Below are 18,844 nucleotides of genomic sequence, written 5' to 3' on the forward strand. Positions count from 1 at the left end.
TTTTAATGGGCAATAAGATAATGTACTTTATTAAATGAAATAAAACTTTGTTCTTCTGTAAAACAGTAAAGTTCGATTTGCAATTAAATCGACAGATTTCTGTGACTGAATGATTTAAAGAGCTGAAACTTATTATTAGCCCACAAAAATCGTCACTTCGTAGCATGAGTCAATCAATTTTTTCAATTTATCGATATTTCTCTTGATTTTGGTCATTTACCGGAAAACTTCGAACTTCAGTATTTCGAGAATAGAAGTACCTACATTAATCCTTCTTTGACTAATCAATAGATTTCACTATGGTCTATTACATGATAGGATTGAATAACGAATAAATCTGTTTTAATTCATTTGATAAAGTGTAATCATCTAACACCTCATGAGTAAACATTTACCTATGTTACCCAATTCTTAAATCTGGTAACATAAGTAATAAAATGCTATAGCTTTTTTGTAGTATCTTGAATTTCCTAAAAACCTCAATATATTATAACCAATTAAAAGTCTAATGATTAGACCAAGATTGATGATTGTATGTATGTCCATTCTCGAAATATTGGGGTTCGAAGTTTTTTGGGTAAAGGGCAAAAATCAAGAGAACTATTGATAAATTGAAAAAATCTGTTTGACTTTCCGATGTAATGATGATTTTCATGTGCTAATAATAAGTTTCAGCTCTCTAAAGTATTAGGTCACAGAGAGCTGCCGATTTAATTGCAAATCGAACTTAACTGTTTTGCAGAAATACAAAGTTTTATTTCATTTAATAAAGTACATTTTCTGGTTTGTCATGTAAAGTTACATCGAAAAAATGAATCGTATGCAACGTATCTTGTACGAGTATTGCACAAAACGATATCGAAGTTGCAACTTTGACTTCGATTTTATCGAAAACTAAACATCAGAGAAACTTCCCAATCACACAAATCCACTCAGGATTTATCGCCCTAAAGCACAATATAATCCAAATGCGAAAGAGTTTCTTTTTTACCCGTTTTTGCCCATTTTTGTTTCAGTATTTGTGTCATAAAGTTGTAAGCTGTTTATAAATGCAACAATTGTGTTAATAGTTGTGTTTTTGCTGACAACCTTTGATTTCAGTTGGAAAGGTAGTGGAACTAGAATGGGTAAAAACGGGTAAAAATAAATCTCTTTCGCATTTAGATTATATTGCGCTGTAGGACAATAAATCCTGACTCGATTGGGGAGTTTCTCTAATCTTTAGTTTTCGATAAAATCGAAGTCAAAGTTGCAACTTCGATACCGTTTTGTACGACTTTGGAAGCAGATTTTTTCATGAAACTCATTTTTCAGGTATGAATTTTAATGGGCAATAAGATAATGTACTTTATAGAATAAAATAAAACTTTGTTCTTCTGTAAATCAGTTAAGTTCGATTTGCAATTAAATCGAAAGATCTCTGTAACCGAATAATTTAGAGAGCTGAAACTTATTATCCACAGATAAAAATTATTTTTACACCTCATGAGTCAGTCAATTTCTGCAATTCATCAATAGTTCTCTTGATTTTAGCCATTTACCTAAAAACTACGAACCTGAATATTTCGAGGATTAACATGCCATAAAATCATCATTCTTGGACTAATCATAAGATTGAGCTACGGTCTATATCATAATAAGATTGAATGTCGAAGAAATCAGAGTTAACACATTAAATGAAGAGTAATCATCTAACATCTCACAATTAACCATTTACCTTTATTAATCTGGTATCAAATCTGGTAACCTAAGTTATACAAGGCTATAACTTTTTTTGTAGTTTCTTGACTTGTCTAAAAACTTCAATATACCATAGCCTATATTAAATCTAATTATTGGTCAAAGAATCAAGATTTTAGGCGATGTTATTCTCGAAATATCGAGGCTGAATGTTTTTAGGTTAATTACCGAAATCAAGCGATCAATCCATAAATTGAAAAAAGTTTTCTATGTACGATGTGTACAAACAATATTTATGTGAAAATAATGCGTTTCAGCTCTCTAACTCTTTCGATCATAGACATCTTTCGATTTAATTGCAAATCGAACTAAACTGTTTTACAGAAACTAAACTTTTATTTCATGCAATAAAATGCATTTTCTTGTTCGGCATAAAAAGTTACATCGGGAAAATGAGTTTAATGAAAAATTCTTCTTCCATAATCATACAAAAAGCAAAAGAAGTTTTATTTTGCGAAGTCGATTTTCTCGAAAACTAAAGAACAGTGAAACTTTTAAATCACACAAATCGACGAAGGTTACATTTCCCTACAAACTGACAGAATCTAAATTTGGAAGAGATTCATTTTTATCTATTTTTGCCCATTTTTGTCCAAAATTACATCAAGTTGTGTATAAATAAGACGATTGCGTTAATTGTGTCTTTTTAGTAAAAACAACCGAAATTATATGCTGTTTCAGTTGAAAAAACGTAAAATGTGTTAAAATGTGAGCCGACTAAATTTTACAAGCAAATAATAAAAGAAAGAATGCTGATTCAATAAAGATTAAATCTTGTTTAATGATCTTCCATAATTAATTAAGGTACATTTACTAATTACATAAATTAAATAAATAAAAATTTATATCAAATTTCGAAAAGATGGTGATAATTGCGAGGTTGGTGGTAAGTTTTCAGAAAATTGCGCTCTTCTTTAGTAATAGTTTATCACATATTAGCTTTGCATAATCACAAATTTACTAGTTTGTTACTACTAATAATAATTATAAATAATTATTCAATCGTTTTCTTGAATATACTGGTCCTTAGATTCTCAAATGGACATTCAAACAATACATAGAAGAAAAATGCTGTTATAATCGACATTCCAACCATGAGAACAGTTCTTTCTCCCTGTAAAATAAAAAAAAGGAAAGTTAAATAACATTGAACATGTACTTTCTCGATAAGATGATTAATCGATATACTAACGATATTAAATGCATCATAAACAAATAATTGTCTTGAAGATGTCCAATACCAACGAACATAAATTGAATGTACCAAATAAATAGAGAAATACATTCGAGCGACTCCCAAAATTAATGAAGTTACATGGAATGAACTTGGAGATGAAGTAGGATTTCCAGTCGGATACTTAGACATTCCGGAAGCTTCTTTCATAAATTTAACAACTGTGAAAATGATGAAAATTGGAATTAATTTACTGAATTATGCTATTAAACAACAACCAGAGAAAAAACATCAAACAATTTTCTTACCTTTAATTACATATTTAGTGAGAATGGAGATTCCCCATGCAAAAGCAAATGTCCACAAAAAGCGATAAAAAGTCAAATAAATTGCTGCAGAGTAATACTTTTGAGGTTCCCATTTGAATGTGTTCCATAAGGCTGGCATGAATGTTATAACGATAAAGATGATAGGACAGAAAAGCCAAAGTATCTTTTCAATTGTCTAAATGATAAAGAAACAACAAGATTAGAAAAGCATTATTGAACCGTTATTGAAAATTTAGGGCCAAAACAACTTACCTTATTGAGCAGCTTTGAATCATTTTTAAAGTAATAACCAACCAGAACTCCCATGAAATATGGAGTAAGATGAGGTGTTGTTGGGAGATACGAATAGTCAATAAAATCAAGAAAACCCCTGTAATTAAGAAAAAAATGAATAAATGATCGAAACTTTTGAATCGACAACATTATCGACATGTAACCATGTGAATCAAATGTAAACAAAGTCTTTGTTGTACAAGCATGCTCTTTAAGCGGTTTATTCAAAATTATAATACTCTGCTTCATATTGAATGTAAATTGAAAATCTGTTTGAATAATTGCTTGAATTTCAATGTTCATTTCAATAGAACAACTTATCCCTAAAGTGCGTAAAGCTATTTTTAACGACTTTGTTTACAATTTAGTGGACGAAACATAAATCATGTTTTCTTTATTTGTATTTCCTGCTCAGGTTGTGCTCATACTTACCACCAATCTTTGTTGGCCAAGATGATTGCTGGGATATGATTCTCAAAATATGCTGTTAAACCTGTTAACATCATTCCTAGGATAACCAAGAAATACATCAGTGAAACACCTATGGTTCTGTTGAACCTTAAAATGGCCATAACAGCTAATCCAATCAGGAAGAGTTGAATGTCTGCGCTAACATACCATGTGTGGGTTAAGCACTGTTGAATAAATAGATAAGAAACTCAGTCATTATCGACATTGGGATTGTTTTATATTTATCTAATGTCATCGTAATTGAATAAGAAAATTATAGATTAAAGGTAAGTTTCAACGTTAGTTAATTTTTATTTCATTCCTGTTTTACTGTTCTATTCAAGTTATGTGAGATTCGCCCAACGTTGCCAAGGCTAAAGTAAATCTGTTAATCTTCATTGAATACTAATAAATTTTTCTGTTGTGTCTCTAGATTATTTAAAGAAAATGATTATCGGTGTTTTTATTTGAAAGACAAATCACTGCTAATATCTTATTTAATGACCCTGCGGGATTAATCAGGATTGACAATGACTCTACGCTCAACCTTGGATTCAATATGCAGATCATTTCGTAAGAAACAACTCTGGTACCAGTGTAGTGAATCAATCATAGAGTTGGGACTAAAGTTAGCAACATGACCAGAAAGCTTAGCGAAAATTTATCAATGTATGGATCAAATTCAATTTCAACTTTTTTTAATGACTATCAATGAATATTGGATGCCCTGCAGCATGATATTAACTTTTTTTACGCACTTAAATTTATGCTTAATGGCGAGAGCTTGTCTTTGTATGATTCAACAACATTTACTAATCTAAATTGTTTTCTTATAACTGAATTTTTCAGGCGAAAGTAACCAAAGGATAATCACTCAGAAGACTATCAAAGGAGCAAGCCTTATGTACGACGATTATTCATAAGCCATGCTGAAATATAATACTTTAATGGATTAACTTCTGATTCAGCAAAGCTGCAAGTTCATGGTCATTGAAGTGTGCTAAATGGATATAAACAGAAACTTACCATGTTTACCAAACCATCAAAGTTGTTGATGAAGAAAATATTTTTCCACCAATTTTTGGCACAGTTTTTATAAATATTGTCTCTGACTTCAGCTGCCATTGGTCCGTTAGTTAGTAAAGGCCAAACTTGTTCCACCGCCATTATACTGATCATTCCAGGCATATATCTAACGTAAATAAGATGTGAGAGATTATTTTTCAATCAAATCTCAAAATTATAACACAATTGCTGCTTACCTCATCCATCGGTTTATTGCGAAGCTGCCCAATGAAGCTGTTCCCTTGAATAACATCGTATGCAATGAAACATATGTAACGAACCCTCTGGAAACACCAGGAAAGAGATAAGATGAAAGTAAAAGAGTTGAAAAAACATTGGTGCAACTTCAACATATATGTTAACAATAATCTTGAATATCTTACCCGATGTAAAAGAAGCCCTCAATAACAGCAGCATTAAATAAAGGCTGGTTATGGAAGCGTTCGAAGAAAAGTGGTAAATCGACATCTAATCTAGCTGTTGTACAAAAAAAACTCATTATTATGATGACGTTCTATTTTCTAATCAACTCTTGGAAAACTTACCGACTTTATAAATGACTCGAGGTTCGATTCCACAGAAAGCTGCATGAGCTGTTATAATGATTACAACCCAAACAAATCTCATCAAATCAATACTTTTTTTTCGAGTTTTAAACCTTTCATTGTCAGCTGATAGTAAATCCAACAACGCTGAAATTGCTGATAAACTGGAAGCTATTTTATTCACTTTTCGCTTTGAAAATCGCAAATAAAAATCATAGAGTGAAGCAACCAAAACCATGATCACCATTGCTAAAATATAAGATCTGTTGAGTATAAATAAAAATTGGCTTTAATCACCATTCAGAATGGTTAATCGTCATAAGACCCGATCTATTATGGCAATAAGTTATTACCTCACAACTAATGAACCCTCATGCTAATGAACACTCCAGAATGCACGTTTACAGAGCAACAAGACAACAGAATCACTGATACCGAGTTACAAAGAAATGTTTATCGTTCAAGGTCATTGTCATGTAAATCTTTGCCTGAACTCAAGTTGACCGAATGGTCAATTACAGAGATTAAGAAACTATCAGACTCATGAAAGGGTTATGGCACCAAGAACTTGAAATGGGCTCAGTTTTCCTGCTCCTAATTAATTCCCTCAGGCCATGAAAAGAAACTTTCATTTTCATGAAGCATCATTATTCAAACTTTGCTTCACTCATTATCGTGCTACACATCTAACTGATACATTGGCGTACAATGAACTCACCATAATGAATCGATTCTATTAATGTCAACAAGATACGAGCATTCACTTTAATTTTGGAAATTCTCAGCTTGTGGTAAACTTACATGGATATCAATTGTCCAGTTGTTAAGCTATTTAAAAATTTAGAGCTCTCAAATGGTTCATCACAGTATGGCTTTTCAATTATACGATAAGATGAATACAAAGCTGCAAGGAATTGAAAGTGATTAGTGACGATTGGAAATGGTGATTAGTACAGTCGATTACGACGAGTTTATACCTTTCGAGAGAAGTAATTGAATTTCATTTGTCGAACAAGAGCTTGGAATGCAAATACCGATGTTCAAGGGAAAATCATTCTTAACCATCCACGAGTTTTCCAATGCCTTGTACTGTTTAACATCGAGAATAGGGTGGACTTTAACCATACAATGTTTACCCGTCATTTGATGTTCATGTGTTGAATTGCCCGGTACTCGAAGGGGCAAAGGGAATTTAAGAGAAAGACATTCATCGAAATCCCCGAAATCAACTAAAGTTCCATCAAGAAATCCATTTGGAAAACTGGCTGATGAATCAATCACTATTAATCAAAGGAAGGGAAGCAATTAGCAATTATTGTATGACAATTGGTTTAACTTAAAGAAAGTGACATCAAAATGACATAACTCATAACAAAGACAACCGATGAACCAAAATGTTTTTGGCAAGAATCACAATCAATATCCAGTCTAAGTGCATCAAATCAAAATCAAATTCTGATCTAAAAATAGAATGAAGACAAAAAATAGTTCTGCGTATCATTTTCAGCTTGCAGTTAGGATTTGTTTTTGTCCAACTTGACAATTTAGTTAACTATTCATTTTATGCAACTCATTTATGCGGAACTTTATGTCATATTTAGCAAAAAAACCATTGCTATCGGTAAAAGACTTTCAAATATTTAATGATGACTCTTTCTCATTGGGACTGTAATTTTAACATCGTTAACCCATTTCTTTGCTATTTCAACTTGTTAAGTTTTTAGATATTGAAATCAAGTCAGGGTGGTTAGTGATGGTCAAATATCAATCGTGAGATGAAACTGTAACAAGAAATAAAATGGTTTGACATTGAGATTATAAGGTTTGATCGGCTAACTGATTGAATTGATAACTAAATATGAGGAACCGAAAATTGAATTTTTGATTCATTTAGCCTTGGTCAAAGCTCATTTGTATAAAAGGCGGTAAATTGCTGAAATCATTTCCTTCTTCCTAATTTGGTCCTTTAAATTCCAGGTCATTAACATATATGAAATTGAAAATGAAAGGTGAACCGAAAAATTTATTCAAAGTGATCATCAAAGCTAATTACAAAGCAATATGGCAAACAAATAATATTATAGCAATTTTAAAGCTTACTTTTCAAACCAATTGGATCTGCTTGTTGAAATTTGTTGATAATCAATTGAATACTTTGGTAACATAAAGGTGAGATTGTCGTGTTAACATTGTCAATTGAATCCAATTTTAACAAAGCTGACCAAAAGAATGATTTATCCTTCAATAGATTCACAAAATCTAATGTTGATCCACTCACTTTATGAATGTCCAACGAGTTAATCACTTCACTTGTATTATTAAATTGTAAACTAATTAAAGGCGCAACACAAAAATTGACAAAAATCACTGAGAAAAGCAGAAAACTATAAATATTTTGAAACATTTTGAAGCAAAAGGCTTAAATAGTTGAACAATTGCAATGAAAATAATTACATAGAAAAGTTGGATTAACTGTAAACATTGAAATTGAATGGATGGTTTAACTCACAAGATCAAACTGAATCTTATTTATAAATTGAACCTTTTCATCTTATCTTCTCCTTCATCACTTGATACCTTGCTTCTCACTTTACAAGTTTCATAACACAAGCCAGTCTGACGTTGTTCAATCTAATTGCTTTCATCTTCATCATGATTTGAGAAACGCTTCGGGCAAGTACTAAATGTGTATTGCTGATCTTGCTCAATCTTGATAGGAAAAATCGTTTCCATCAATAATGCAAAAGAGAAAGTTTAAAGCAAAGGAAATCCCAGACTGTTGATGAAATTTGGAGTAAAATTAACCCTTCACTTTACCTCTTCTAGGGTTAACCAGAAAATTACCCAAAAATGATCCAAATGATTATTTAATCACATTGTCATTTCACTCAAAATGAGATGCAAGTCTCATCGACAACACAAATAACATAAATATGAAAACATAATAACCAGTTTTTTGAGTTTTACAAATGTTGTTGTCCTGGCCAAATGAGCAAATAGTCGTTTTTGTTGATCATTTCTAATGATTAATCTAATCGTAATTTGCATTAAAGGGGAATTACAGTGTGCTTTATGAGATGTAAATAATTGTTTTCATTTTTGGACTCAAATTTTGTCCTTCTTGTGTTTTTCTTGATATCTAGCGATTTTAATATCTGATCAAACTTGAACCGTTTTTATGGTTCAATATTTTCATATGCATCGATTGCTTTCTCCTTCAGAAATCGTTTAGTTTACCAGACTTTATCATTTCGATTGTATATTTGATAAAGAATGATTGGAAAACTCTTGATTGGCAGTTCGACTCTTTCTGTCCTTCACTAGTATCGTGATTGATCAGGTAAATGATCATTGAGATTCATTAAACTGATAAATCCTTTTCATTTGGTGAAAACAAGCAACTGGTTTATTAACATTGGGCAACCAAAAAATAATCAAATTTACTTGAACCCAAGAGAACCAGTTTGATTATATCAATATGATTGAAAGTTTCTCATCTGATTCCACGGAATGGTGAAACAAATCAAAATTTCAAACCATCCAAGGTCATTTTTGGGAGGTCAACCTTTGACATAAAATGATATTAACCTGAAATTTGGCTTAAAACAGGAAGAAAGTTATCAACTCGCGAAAATATTATGTAACCTGTGTGGATTAATTATGGGACTTTTTATAATGTACTTGTATGGGTTAAAGTCCCATAATTTATCCACACAGGTTATATACTTATACTTATACTTAAAATATTATGTTTTTACCCTGTTTGCAGTCACAACTCACGAACGATTGGTGCTTCAGACTCTAGACTTGAACCAAGAGCTTGCGGTGATTTAAAAACCACAAGGTGGAAATTTCAAGGTAATTCACTCCATTATTTTACCTCTAAATGACATTTGCCGGTCATTTTCTTAGAGACAAACTATTTCATATGGTTTAGTGTTAGTTACTTCATATTAATCAAATGCCTTAAAGCGCAATTTTCAATAGGCTTTACACAGTTAATATATAATATGTCCTTTAACCATGTCCAATCTGACTTATTTTGAGCTTCAAACTATAAAACGCGTTAGCCCCTTTTGTCAGGTAGGTTCAGGAAAACCACATCTGCATCAGACACATTGGAGAGTTAATTTCATGCTTGTTCCACAAAATATCTATCAAATCAGGAACTCATTGCCTCATCCTATTGAAGCAACTTTTCTCATTGAGAAAGATTCTTTAAATAAGATAGAATTGACAAAAAATATTTCGTTAGAATTAACTCTATTAATGCAGCTCTTGAATGGTTGAATTTGAATAATATTCATTACAAAGATGATGAAGTTAAGATAGAATCATATTTGTCAAAGGATATGAGTGTTTGCATACACTTGGATAATTGGTTTTCAGAGATCTTGCCAACGGTGCAAGATTTCAAATTGTGCCAAACATCAGCCCATCTGAAAAATTTTCAACCTTAAAAAATCATCTGCAAATATCATTTAGAGGTCAAATAACAGTAAGACCTTGAGCGTTCAAACTTATGGTTCTTCAATCTAAGAAAACGCATGGTTCGAATTTGTAGCATCAGTCATTCATGAGTCATGACTGTAAACAGTCGTACAGGTTAGGTAACGCTCAACATAAGTGACCAAATTGTCAAAATGTACCGTAAGCTACCAGAAAATGAGAAGCATTTTTTCAACGGCCTTAACTAAGGAATAGCTATCAAACTTGCATTGCATTTAAATTTCTTTGATTTCAATTAAATAGATCTTATTTTCTTTCTCAAAATAACAATAAATAAACTTAATAAATCAGTTTAAAAACAATTAAATTTGAATTTGATTCATTCAAGAAGATTGATAATCCTGAAAATAAGCTGCCCGAATAGTGCAAATAAGCTATTTCAAGATATTCTCATTATCTGGAATTTTCGTATAAAAAAGATTTCAATTTATAAATAATATCTTGCAAGAAAATATCTTAATTGTAATCACACAATTAAATATAAGTAAAAATTACTTAACCTTCTTTATAAAGAAATTGTAAAGTTTAGTTAAGATGAAACCCGAATTAATTTTATGTGGAAAGAGTCCATTTTGAAAATCCCTCCATAAACCGCTTAAACCTATGTTAGGTTTGAAAATCTTTTGAAAGGAGTCTTTTCATCGGCTGTTTGTATTTCAAATGGACAACTTGGTTTAAATCATATTTTGAAAATTGTTTCATTTATTTTGTTCGATTTTTAATCTTTTTGGTATATTTTGTGATTTTCTTGTCTGCTAATTTCCACGGGTCCTTGTATTGCGTTGAGATTTCCATTGTATAATAACTAATTATGACATCAAGCAAAAAGGTCCGGACAAGGTGTTTTTTTGACATCAAGATAGGAGACCGACAAGGTGAGATTTCTGCTGCTTTAATTTATTAAAAATCATGCTATAAACATTCCATTTTCCCAGTTATGCAGCAATTATTTAAAGTATGTCATCTCAATTTTAAATTTTCTTTATTTTCTTAGCTGGACGGGTTGTCTTTGAGTTGTTCAATGATATTTGTCCCAAAACTTGTGAAAATTTCCGGGCTCTCTGTACAGGTAAGAGTATGATCTTAGATTTTGTTTATTTCTTATATTCTAATCATTTTCATGTTATTTTCAGGGGAAATGGGTCTCGGAAAAACTACAGATAAGCCTCTACACTACAAAGATGTTGTTTTTCACCGTGTTGTTAAAAACTTCATGATCCAAGGAGGAGACTTCTCTAATGGTAACACATTTTCTTTTAACAACATTGTCTTTGCATAGATGGTTTCTTAGACTTTTTTTATACTTTAGGAAATGGAAGAGGAGGAGAATCAATTTATGGAGGAACTTTCAAAGGTTTGTAGTTTATGCCATACACTACTATTTGTTTGTGTACTAATTTCAACTCATTTTGTTTAGACGAAAATTTTGAAATGAAGCATGACAAACCTTATCTACTTTCTATGGCGAATCGAGGACCAAACACTAACGGATCGCAGTTTTTCATGTAAGTTTGAGAATGACTTTTTCTCTATTTTCTTTACTGTTGTCTTTTTAAATCTGACGGTTAACTTGGCTGATCACAATTATTGTATGGGGATCAGGATCACTAGTTTGGTGGAAAGTGAGTCTAATATTGAGGTATTCAATAGGTTCCATTTAGAGGGAAACTTTGGATCTAGTGAAACACTAGTCTGCACTTGAAATTAAACGTAATGGTGATCAAACTTTTCAATGTTTGGATAAAGAGTTGACAACTTTACAAGATCCCCTTCAAATTTACCAAACACAAAGTTAACCATTGTCCTATTGGATGATTGGAATTACCAATGAATGTTTATTCGCTTCAACTGTTCAACTATACCTTACTGGATAACGTTTTTTCTGATTCCTGTACAGCACTACTAAGCCGGCTCCTCATCTAGATGGGTAAGTGTCTTTCTCAATATTTTAGTGGAAATCTTTACCATTTCCCATTCTTTTGTGATTTTTCATAAACTAATAAATTTTTTTATCCTCACAGAGTTCATGTTGTGTTTGGCCATGTTTTTTCTGGACATGAGATCGTAGATGAAATTGAAAATCAGCCAACTGACAAGGCATCCAAGCCTCTGACGAATGTGATGATATGCAACTGTGGAGAACTGGTTCCTCAAATCAAATCGAAAGGTTTAGTTTTTAATTTGAATATATTCCCTGTTTTTACTTACCACATTATTTTATTTCAACAGAAAAGAAAAAGAGAAGACATTCCGAATCCGAGGATGGCGAAAAAAGTAAAAGCAAAAAGAAGAAGAAAAGCAAAAAGAGCAAAAAACATAGTAAAAACTCCAATGATGAAAAGGAAACAAAAAAGTAATGAATGGATTTCATAATTATATTGTAAAATTTGAACTAATGTTGATAATATCTTCGTTCCAGTGATGAGGCTGAGACTGCTAATAATGTAGAACCAGTCAAACCCGTAGACGATAATGAATATGAGTGTAGTGTAAAGCCCGATGAGATTCCTGAAATACCTGAAAACAAATTCCTAATGAGAACTGTAGTTAAAAAAGATGACGATAAAAAGAACGAGAATCAAGATGAATCATCAGTAAAAGATCGTCTAAGCAAACCTCGAGTCCAAGTCACTAGATCTGGACGTAAAATTAAAGGAAGAGGGTTTAGAGTAAGTATGACTGCAACAACTATGTTTCAAGAAATAATTTGTTTAATTTTTTCAATAATAGCGTTATCGCACTCCATCTCCTGGAGCAATGCGTAATGGAAGTGAAACACCACCTCACTGGAAATTTGCACAATCTCGAGTTATGCGTCTCGATGAAGTTTTGAAATCAGACAAAAGGTTTGTTAGTTATAATTTACTATGTTATGAAACTAAATATTTTAATGCTCCTTATTATTCACAGAGATAATGATGCTAATTTGGATGATAGGAACAACAATAGAAGTGATCGTAATGAGAGAAATGGGGATAAATTTGATCGAAGGTAAGATGAATTTGCTTATTATCATGCTCTGGAAAACTAACTAAATATACAATTTCGACAGATCCGATAGATACAGTTATCAAGGTAGAGACAGATTCAGACGAGAAAATGATTACAACCGTGGCCGATATGACGAATTTGGTTCAAGATCAAGAAATGATAGAGATGATCATCGAGAACGTCGTAGACTAGATAGAGATGAAGATGATAAAGATCTTGACCGAAGGAAAAAAGCGAAAACTACCAATGAAAAAGATTCTGGTCACAAGGAGGAGAAATCAGAAGGCAAAGAAGATAGCGACAAAGAATCTGGTCATAGAAGAAGAGCCAAAAATGTATATGAAAATTCTAGTCGTGAAGAAAGACGCAGTGAGAAAAACAGAGACAATACTGATAGGAATTCTGACCGTAAAAGAAAAAACAGAAGCGATGAAAAAAAGGTTGAGCTCAATCTTGACAACAGCGAAGAAAAGTCTAAAGAAATGGATGATCCAGATGAAAATCCCGATCGCAAAAAAGAACTAAAAGAAGACAATAGTACAATAGTCTCAGAAAAAGCATCAGAGAGGTTTGTTAATTCAAAAAGTGATGAAGTCAAAGAATCACATCGAAGAAGAACCGATAAAAATGCTGATGTAGATGCAGAAGACTCTGGTCATAGAGAGGAAAGACGCAGAGAAAAAGACGAAGATAAAAGTCATGATCGTTATAGAAAACAGAAGGATGGCAACAAAGTTCCTATCGTCCCAGAACAAACACCGGAGAGCCTTATTAATATAAAAAATACTGAAGACTCATATCGACGAAGAACTGACAGAAATGATGATGGAGATCGAAGAGAAAGAACTGCTAATGAGAAAATTGGTCGAGAAGAAAGACGAAAAGATAGAGATACTCTTGATATAGATTCAAGTCGTAAAACAAGCGAAAGAAAAGACGATGAAGATAAAGTTTTAGTTTCTGATCGAAGAGAAAAATCTACATACGAAAATACTGGTAGAGAAGAGAGAAGAAAGGACAAAGACAGTATTGATATGGACTCAAGTCGTAAAAAATCCGAACGAAATGATGATGGAGATGGTGAAAAGGATTCATATCGACGAAGAACTGACAGATATGATGATAGAGATCGACGAGAAAGAACTGGTCGTGAGAATATCTCCCGAGACGAAAGACGAAAAGACAAAGAAAGTTCTGATGTAGATTCTGGCCGTAAAACAGCCGAAAAAAATGACGATGGAGATCGAACTGTAGTTTCTGCACACAGAGAGAAATCTGGAAATGAAAATACTAGCCGAGAAGAGAGACGAAGTGAAAAAGACAAAGAGAAAGAAAAGGACAGTATGGACAAAATTTCTGATCGTAATCGAAATGAAAGAGATGAAAAGGAAAAGGTTGACCGTGATCTTAGTCATAGAGAGGAAAGGCGTAAAGAAAAAGATGAAGACAAGAGTTATGATCGAAATAAAAAACAAAAGGAAGAAAACAGAACTACTAACGTCCCAGAACAAACAACTGATAGGCTTACTAATGTAAAAAGTGACGACTCATATCGACGTAGAACTGATAGAAATGATGATGGAGATAGAAGAGACAGAATTGTTAATGAAAGAATCGGTCGAGAAGAGAGACGAAAAGATAGAGATACTCTTGATATAGATTCAAATCGTAAAACAACTGAAAGAAAAGATGACAGAGATAAAGCTGTAGTTTCTGATCGAAGAGAAAAATCTGCCAATGAAAACACTAGTCGAGAAGAGAGAAGAAGTGAGAAAGAAAAAGACAGTATTGATAAAAATTCTGATCGTAGAAGAAAAGAAAGAGATGAAAATGAAAAGAAGCGTGATCTTGATCACAGAGAAGAAAAGCGTAGAGAACGAGACAATTTAGATAAAATATCTGATAGTAGAAGAAAAAATAAAGAAGAAAACGAAATTAGTACCGTTTCAGACGCATCTTTTGAAAAGAATGTTAATGTAAAAAGTAACGAAGACATAGACACAAATCGACGAAGGACCGAAAGAAGTGACAATGGAGATAAAGTTAAAGTTTCTGACAGAAGAGAAAAGAGACGTTCTGTTGAGCGTGCAACTAAGCACAGTGATTCTCGACCTGCTCGTAATAAAAGTCGTGATGAGAGTGATAAGAAGAGACGTCAACGATCAGCTTCATCGTCATCTTCTTCATCTTCAGTATCCTCATCGCCATCTTCGTCGTCATCTTCCTCTTCATCAACCTCATCTGACTCTAGTTCATCATCTTCCGGCTCCAGCTCCAAATCATCATACTCAAGTTCATCTTCATCTGAATAAATAAACGATTAACCTCAAGTCGATGTTTGGTATTGATTTTGAGAAGCCATGTGAGATTAGATTTGTTCAAACATGAAGCATGTAAACATCGCACAACTCCATCTTTGATTACATCGATAAAAATCAAGGAATCGGTAAGAGCATCTGAACATTTTGTGTTAAATATATCAAAACGGATCCATCTTTAATTCAATCGACTTCGAATAAGATTAAAGTTGGTAAATTTAAATGTATCTTTGATAAGTCTTTTACAATGATCAATTATAACATCAATCAATCTTTTATTCCTTTTTTTCTTGACTGTTTTTCTACATTGTAGTATTGGATAAAACATGAGGATTGATGATTGATTCTGTAAAATATTCAACGTCTAAATAAAATGAGAATTCGTAGTAATTCTGTCAATATCATTGAATGGTAAACTTTTTTCGTTTCTCAATTGGAAACAATTCTGTTATTTTAGCTTCTAATGGTTACTTATTAAGTATTAGCTATTAATTTAGCTACCAACTTAAATTTTGATTAAAGTCAAATTTCTGACTAGAAATACAGCTAATCATTAGGAAATGGTTAATTATTATATTATAGTCAAACAGCTGCAATCTTTACTTGCAACCTAACTTGTCAGATTATCGGGATGTCGGAAGTAGTCACCCTGAATGACATGAGGGTCATAATCTAGATCATTTTGTTAACCACCAAAGTCCGGTTCACTTAACTGAAATTAATAAAGCCTGAGAAGATGGAATCAACGACTCAAGTATATTTCAGGCAACGGCCTCTTCCTTGACTTCTTGTTTTTTCATTCTCGTCGCCTTTCCATCAAAACCGTCATCTTTCAGTATCTTTAACCATCTTTATCCTTCTCTTCCTCTTCTCTTATTTTTCATAAATAATCAGCGGCTTTAATCTAATCCTGCCCTGAGAAGTCATTGGAAATACATGTTTTTCCTGTTATTTTTGACCGCAACTTAAAGATGGATCACTATCTAACCTTCATCATCAAATTGGCAGCTCCTTTTTTCTTAATCAATTAAGTTGTACTGCTTCATTTCATTTCAAAATTCCAAACTTTATTCATTAATCTGGTTTAACCAAAGAGGACAGAATTTATCCGTTAACTCATTTAGTCGTTCATTTTGATTCCTTAGTTTCAGCCGCAATCATCATCCTCTACTCTTTCTAAGCCTTTACTAGGAAAGTTGACAACAATTATCCATCTATGGACCTGTTAATCCCATTCACCTTGTTACTTGCATTGGTCTCTTTAGGTAAGTTGTTCATTTTCATCATTCAATTTAGATTGTCAAGAAATTTTGCGATTTTTGTGATTGCAGTACAATTTAAACAAGAAAGACTTTTTCAAACTCTACTTTTCGCTGATTACATAAGAAGTCAGTTCGAAGTCTTGGATAGTTTACATCTATAAATGTCAATGTTTACTAGAACCAAAACGTGTAATCAACAAAGTGTTTCTTTCTATCTTCTTATGCTTTTTCAATTTAACACTTTTGTATCAATATCAATATCATATTTTTAATTCTTGATAGGTTCAACATCTCCAGTTGCTGTTAAGAGTGATTCAAATATCAATGCTCAACCTGATGGCACAGAAAAACCTCCCGGTTATGGTGAATCTGATGAAGCAAGTTTTATCCTTAAACTCAGTGAAGAAGTACCCTTGGAAGGCATTCATCTTCCTAGCTCAGTTGATTTGATTGATTCGATTGGACACCTTAGTGCTGAAAAAGTACCCTCATCACCTGTTGTCGATGAACCAAAGAAGGATAAGGTTGCTTCAGTACCAATAGCCTCTGTTCAAGAATCAGTTACTAGTCAACCTGAAGAGGCAAAGTCAAGAGAAGAAGCAGATGATCAATCAGTCGGAGTAAACTCAGCTGAAGAAAAGAAATCGGAAATCCGTACTGATTCTGATGGTGAAATCAAAGACAAAGTCTCAAGTGAAGATGAAAAGAATAATCTCCAGCCTTTACACTATGCATCAAGCTCCAGTGGTGCTTCTCAAGCAACCAATACAGAATTACCCCAAGAAGTAACCGCAATTTCAAAGTCACCCGAGAGTAATGTTGTTGTCAAAAATTTAGTCAAAGAAAAAGCTCCAGTAGTACCCGAACAAGCCAGTCCAATTGTCCAGAAAGTAGCTGCTCCAAGTCAATCGGTAGTATCTTCTACTTCCATCACCAATGGTGTAACTGTTGTGACTAGTACATCTGTCCCAGCTCAATATGGAAATGGTGTTAAGCCTCAAGAAGGATCGGAGTTAATTGCAGATTCTGTTGATCAAGCAACCAAATTATTGATTGATCTTGAAGAGCAAGTAAAAATTTACCTTAATACTGAGGATGAGTCTAGCTCAGGTTCATCATCAACTTCCGTCCCATTAGTCTATGGTGCTGGTTCATCTGGAATTGCATTGTCTAATCCCAGTGTTAAAGATATCTCTAGTGATCTTGTTGGCGAGTCTTTACCTCCTGCTGAAGATGAAAATGTTAACAAACAAGGAGCCACTCAAATTCAATCCATGATTGATGAAGTAAACCGAGTTGCTCTAAATGTAGAGGTAAGTTTTAATTAAATAAATGTTAATTGTGATTTAAGATCTAACTATAACTTTTCATTTCAGAGTGTCATTTCTGAACTGGTTTCAAGTCGTCGTTATGTTACCGCTGCTGTTTTCCGTTCTTTACTCAATTATTTGAGGTGAGAAATTTTATTAGAATTGCATAATTAGTGCATTGAGGTTTCATCTTATTTCTGATCATCTTTTTAATCTATTATCAATTCTTTACTTTCAATTACTAGACGAGTTCGCATCAGCTTGGAGCGATTACAAAATCGTATGCAAACAATCGGAGTTGGATCTTCAGCAACTAACCTTTCCGCTGAAACCGCTGCCGTCGGAAGTGCTCTCAGTGACTCAGCAAGCGTATCTTCTTCTTCTACCTCCTCCTCATCATCATCTGGAACTTCTGTTTCTAATATAACTAATGGTTACTTGGAAGCAATTAGGGATCGAATTTACCGCATTACTGATGAAATTCGAACTTTAATAAGTCGATTGAGGTTGACATTTTCACCAACAGCATCAAGTTCAGCTCCTCAACTTCAGTGATCAAATTTTGAATTTCAAAATGATGCTTAATTTGATCCGAGAAGATTTTGTAGACTGAATACAAAGCAATTGAGCTCAAAAGTATTGAAAGCTACATATTGAGCTCAAATGAGCATTGAGATTTGCTACTCTATTTATTTATCTATTTATTTATTTCTTGATTTTAACTAGTAATTTATTAACTTATGAAATAAACTGATAAGTACATTTTTAAACATCTTTGTCCTTGCTAATTTAAATCACATCATGACAATAAAACTTGATCGATATTTAAATATGGAGCTTCCGAATGTAAAACAAAACTACAAAATAGCAAACAACAT

At 32.8% G+C, this 18,844-nt stretch overlaps 2 protein-coding genes and 1 long non-coding RNA gene across 3 annotated transcripts; 2 read left to right on the plus strand and 1 right to left on the minus strand.

The window, feature by feature from the left end:
* Nucleotides 1–2,501: 2,501 nt before the first annotated feature.
* Nucleotides 2,502–8,087, minus strand: LOC107372079 (nose resistant to fluoxetine protein 6). Its single transcript, XM_015940228.3, has 12 exons — nucleotides 7,677–8,087; nucleotides 6,554–6,856; nucleotides 6,378–6,480; nucleotides 5,577–5,839; nucleotides 5,415–5,508; nucleotides 5,229–5,315; nucleotides 4,993–5,158; nucleotides 3,949–4,151; nucleotides 3,496–3,613; nucleotides 3,223–3,418; nucleotides 2,933–3,135; nucleotides 2,502–2,854 (listed from the first exon to the last, which is right to left on the minus strand). The coding sequence occupies exons 1-12, from the start codon at nucleotides 7,978–7,980 to the stop codon at nucleotides 2,735–2,737; spliced, it is 2,160 nt and encodes a 719-aa protein (XP_015795714.2). The 5' UTR covers nucleotides 7,981–8,087; the 3' UTR covers nucleotides 2,502–2,734.
* Nucleotides 4,113–5,882, plus strand: LOC107372085 (uncharacterized). The gene is made up of 3 exons (XR_016198174.1): nucleotides 4,113–4,253; nucleotides 4,400–4,635; nucleotides 4,816–5,882. It is a non-coding gene; the product is annotated as an uncharacterized LOC107372085 (long non-coding RNA).
* Nucleotides 8,088–10,727: 2,640 nt separating the features above from the next.
* Moca-cyp (nuclear cyclophilin protein Moca-cyp) lies at nucleotides 10,728–18,730 on the plus strand. The gene is made up of 15 exons (XM_089270445.1): nucleotides 10,728–10,960; nucleotides 11,080–11,154; nucleotides 11,219–11,326; nucleotides 11,395–11,439; nucleotides 11,503–11,590; nucleotides 11,983–12,012; nucleotides 12,107–12,252; nucleotides 12,315–12,438; nucleotides 12,505–12,754; nucleotides 12,816–12,931; nucleotides 12,996–13,076; nucleotides 13,138–15,386; nucleotides 16,939–17,969; nucleotides 18,033–18,109; nucleotides 18,212–18,730. Exons 1-15 carry the CDS (start codon nucleotides 10,897–10,899, stop codon nucleotides 18,519–18,521), a joined length of 4,794 nt encoding a protein of 1,597 aa, XP_089126571.1. The 5' UTR covers nucleotides 10,728–10,896; the 3' UTR covers nucleotides 18,522–18,730.
* The last annotated feature ends 114 nt before the right edge of the window (nucleotides 18,731–18,844 follow it).

Source organism: Tetranychus urticae, chromosome 1 (assembly GCF_039701765.1).
Source record: "Tetranychus urticae isolate SD_2017Ah chromosome 1, NJAU_TeUrti_SD_1.0, whole genome shotgun sequence".
Taxonomy (NCBI): Eukaryota; Metazoa; Arthropoda; class Arachnida; order Trombidiformes; family Tetranychidae; genus Tetranychus; species Tetranychus urticae.

What these genes read in the sequence shown, in the direction of transcription:
- LOC107372079 (XM_015940228.3), bottom strand. Translation starts at nt 7,980, where the DNA reads ATGTTTCAAAATATTTATAGTTTTCTGCTTTTCTCAGTGATTTTTGTC. An exon ending in TTGATGGTTTGGTAAACATG is followed by an intron (nt 4,152 to 4,992) that starts GTAAGTTTCTGT and finishes TTTATTCAACAG; the next exon opens with TGCTTAACCCACACATGGTA. An exon ending in ATTCAAAGCTGCTCAATAAG is followed by an intron (nt 3,419 to 3,495) that starts GTAAGTTGTTTT and finishes TTTATCATTTAG; the next exon opens with ACAATTGAAAAGATACTTTG.
- Moca-cyp (XM_089270445.1), top strand. Translation starts at nt 10,897, where the DNA reads ATGACATCAAGCAAAAAGGTCCGGACAAGGTGTTTTTTTGACATCAAG. An exon ending in CCGGCTCCTCATCTAGATGG is followed by an intron (nt 12,013 to 12,106) that starts GTAAGTGTCTTT and finishes TTATCCTCACAG; the next exon opens with AGTTCATGTTGTGTTTGGCC. An exon ending in GTTTTGAAATCAGACAAAAG is followed by an intron (nt 12,932 to 12,995) that starts GTTTGTTAGTTA and finishes TATTATTCACAG; the next exon opens with AGATAATGATGCTAATTTGG.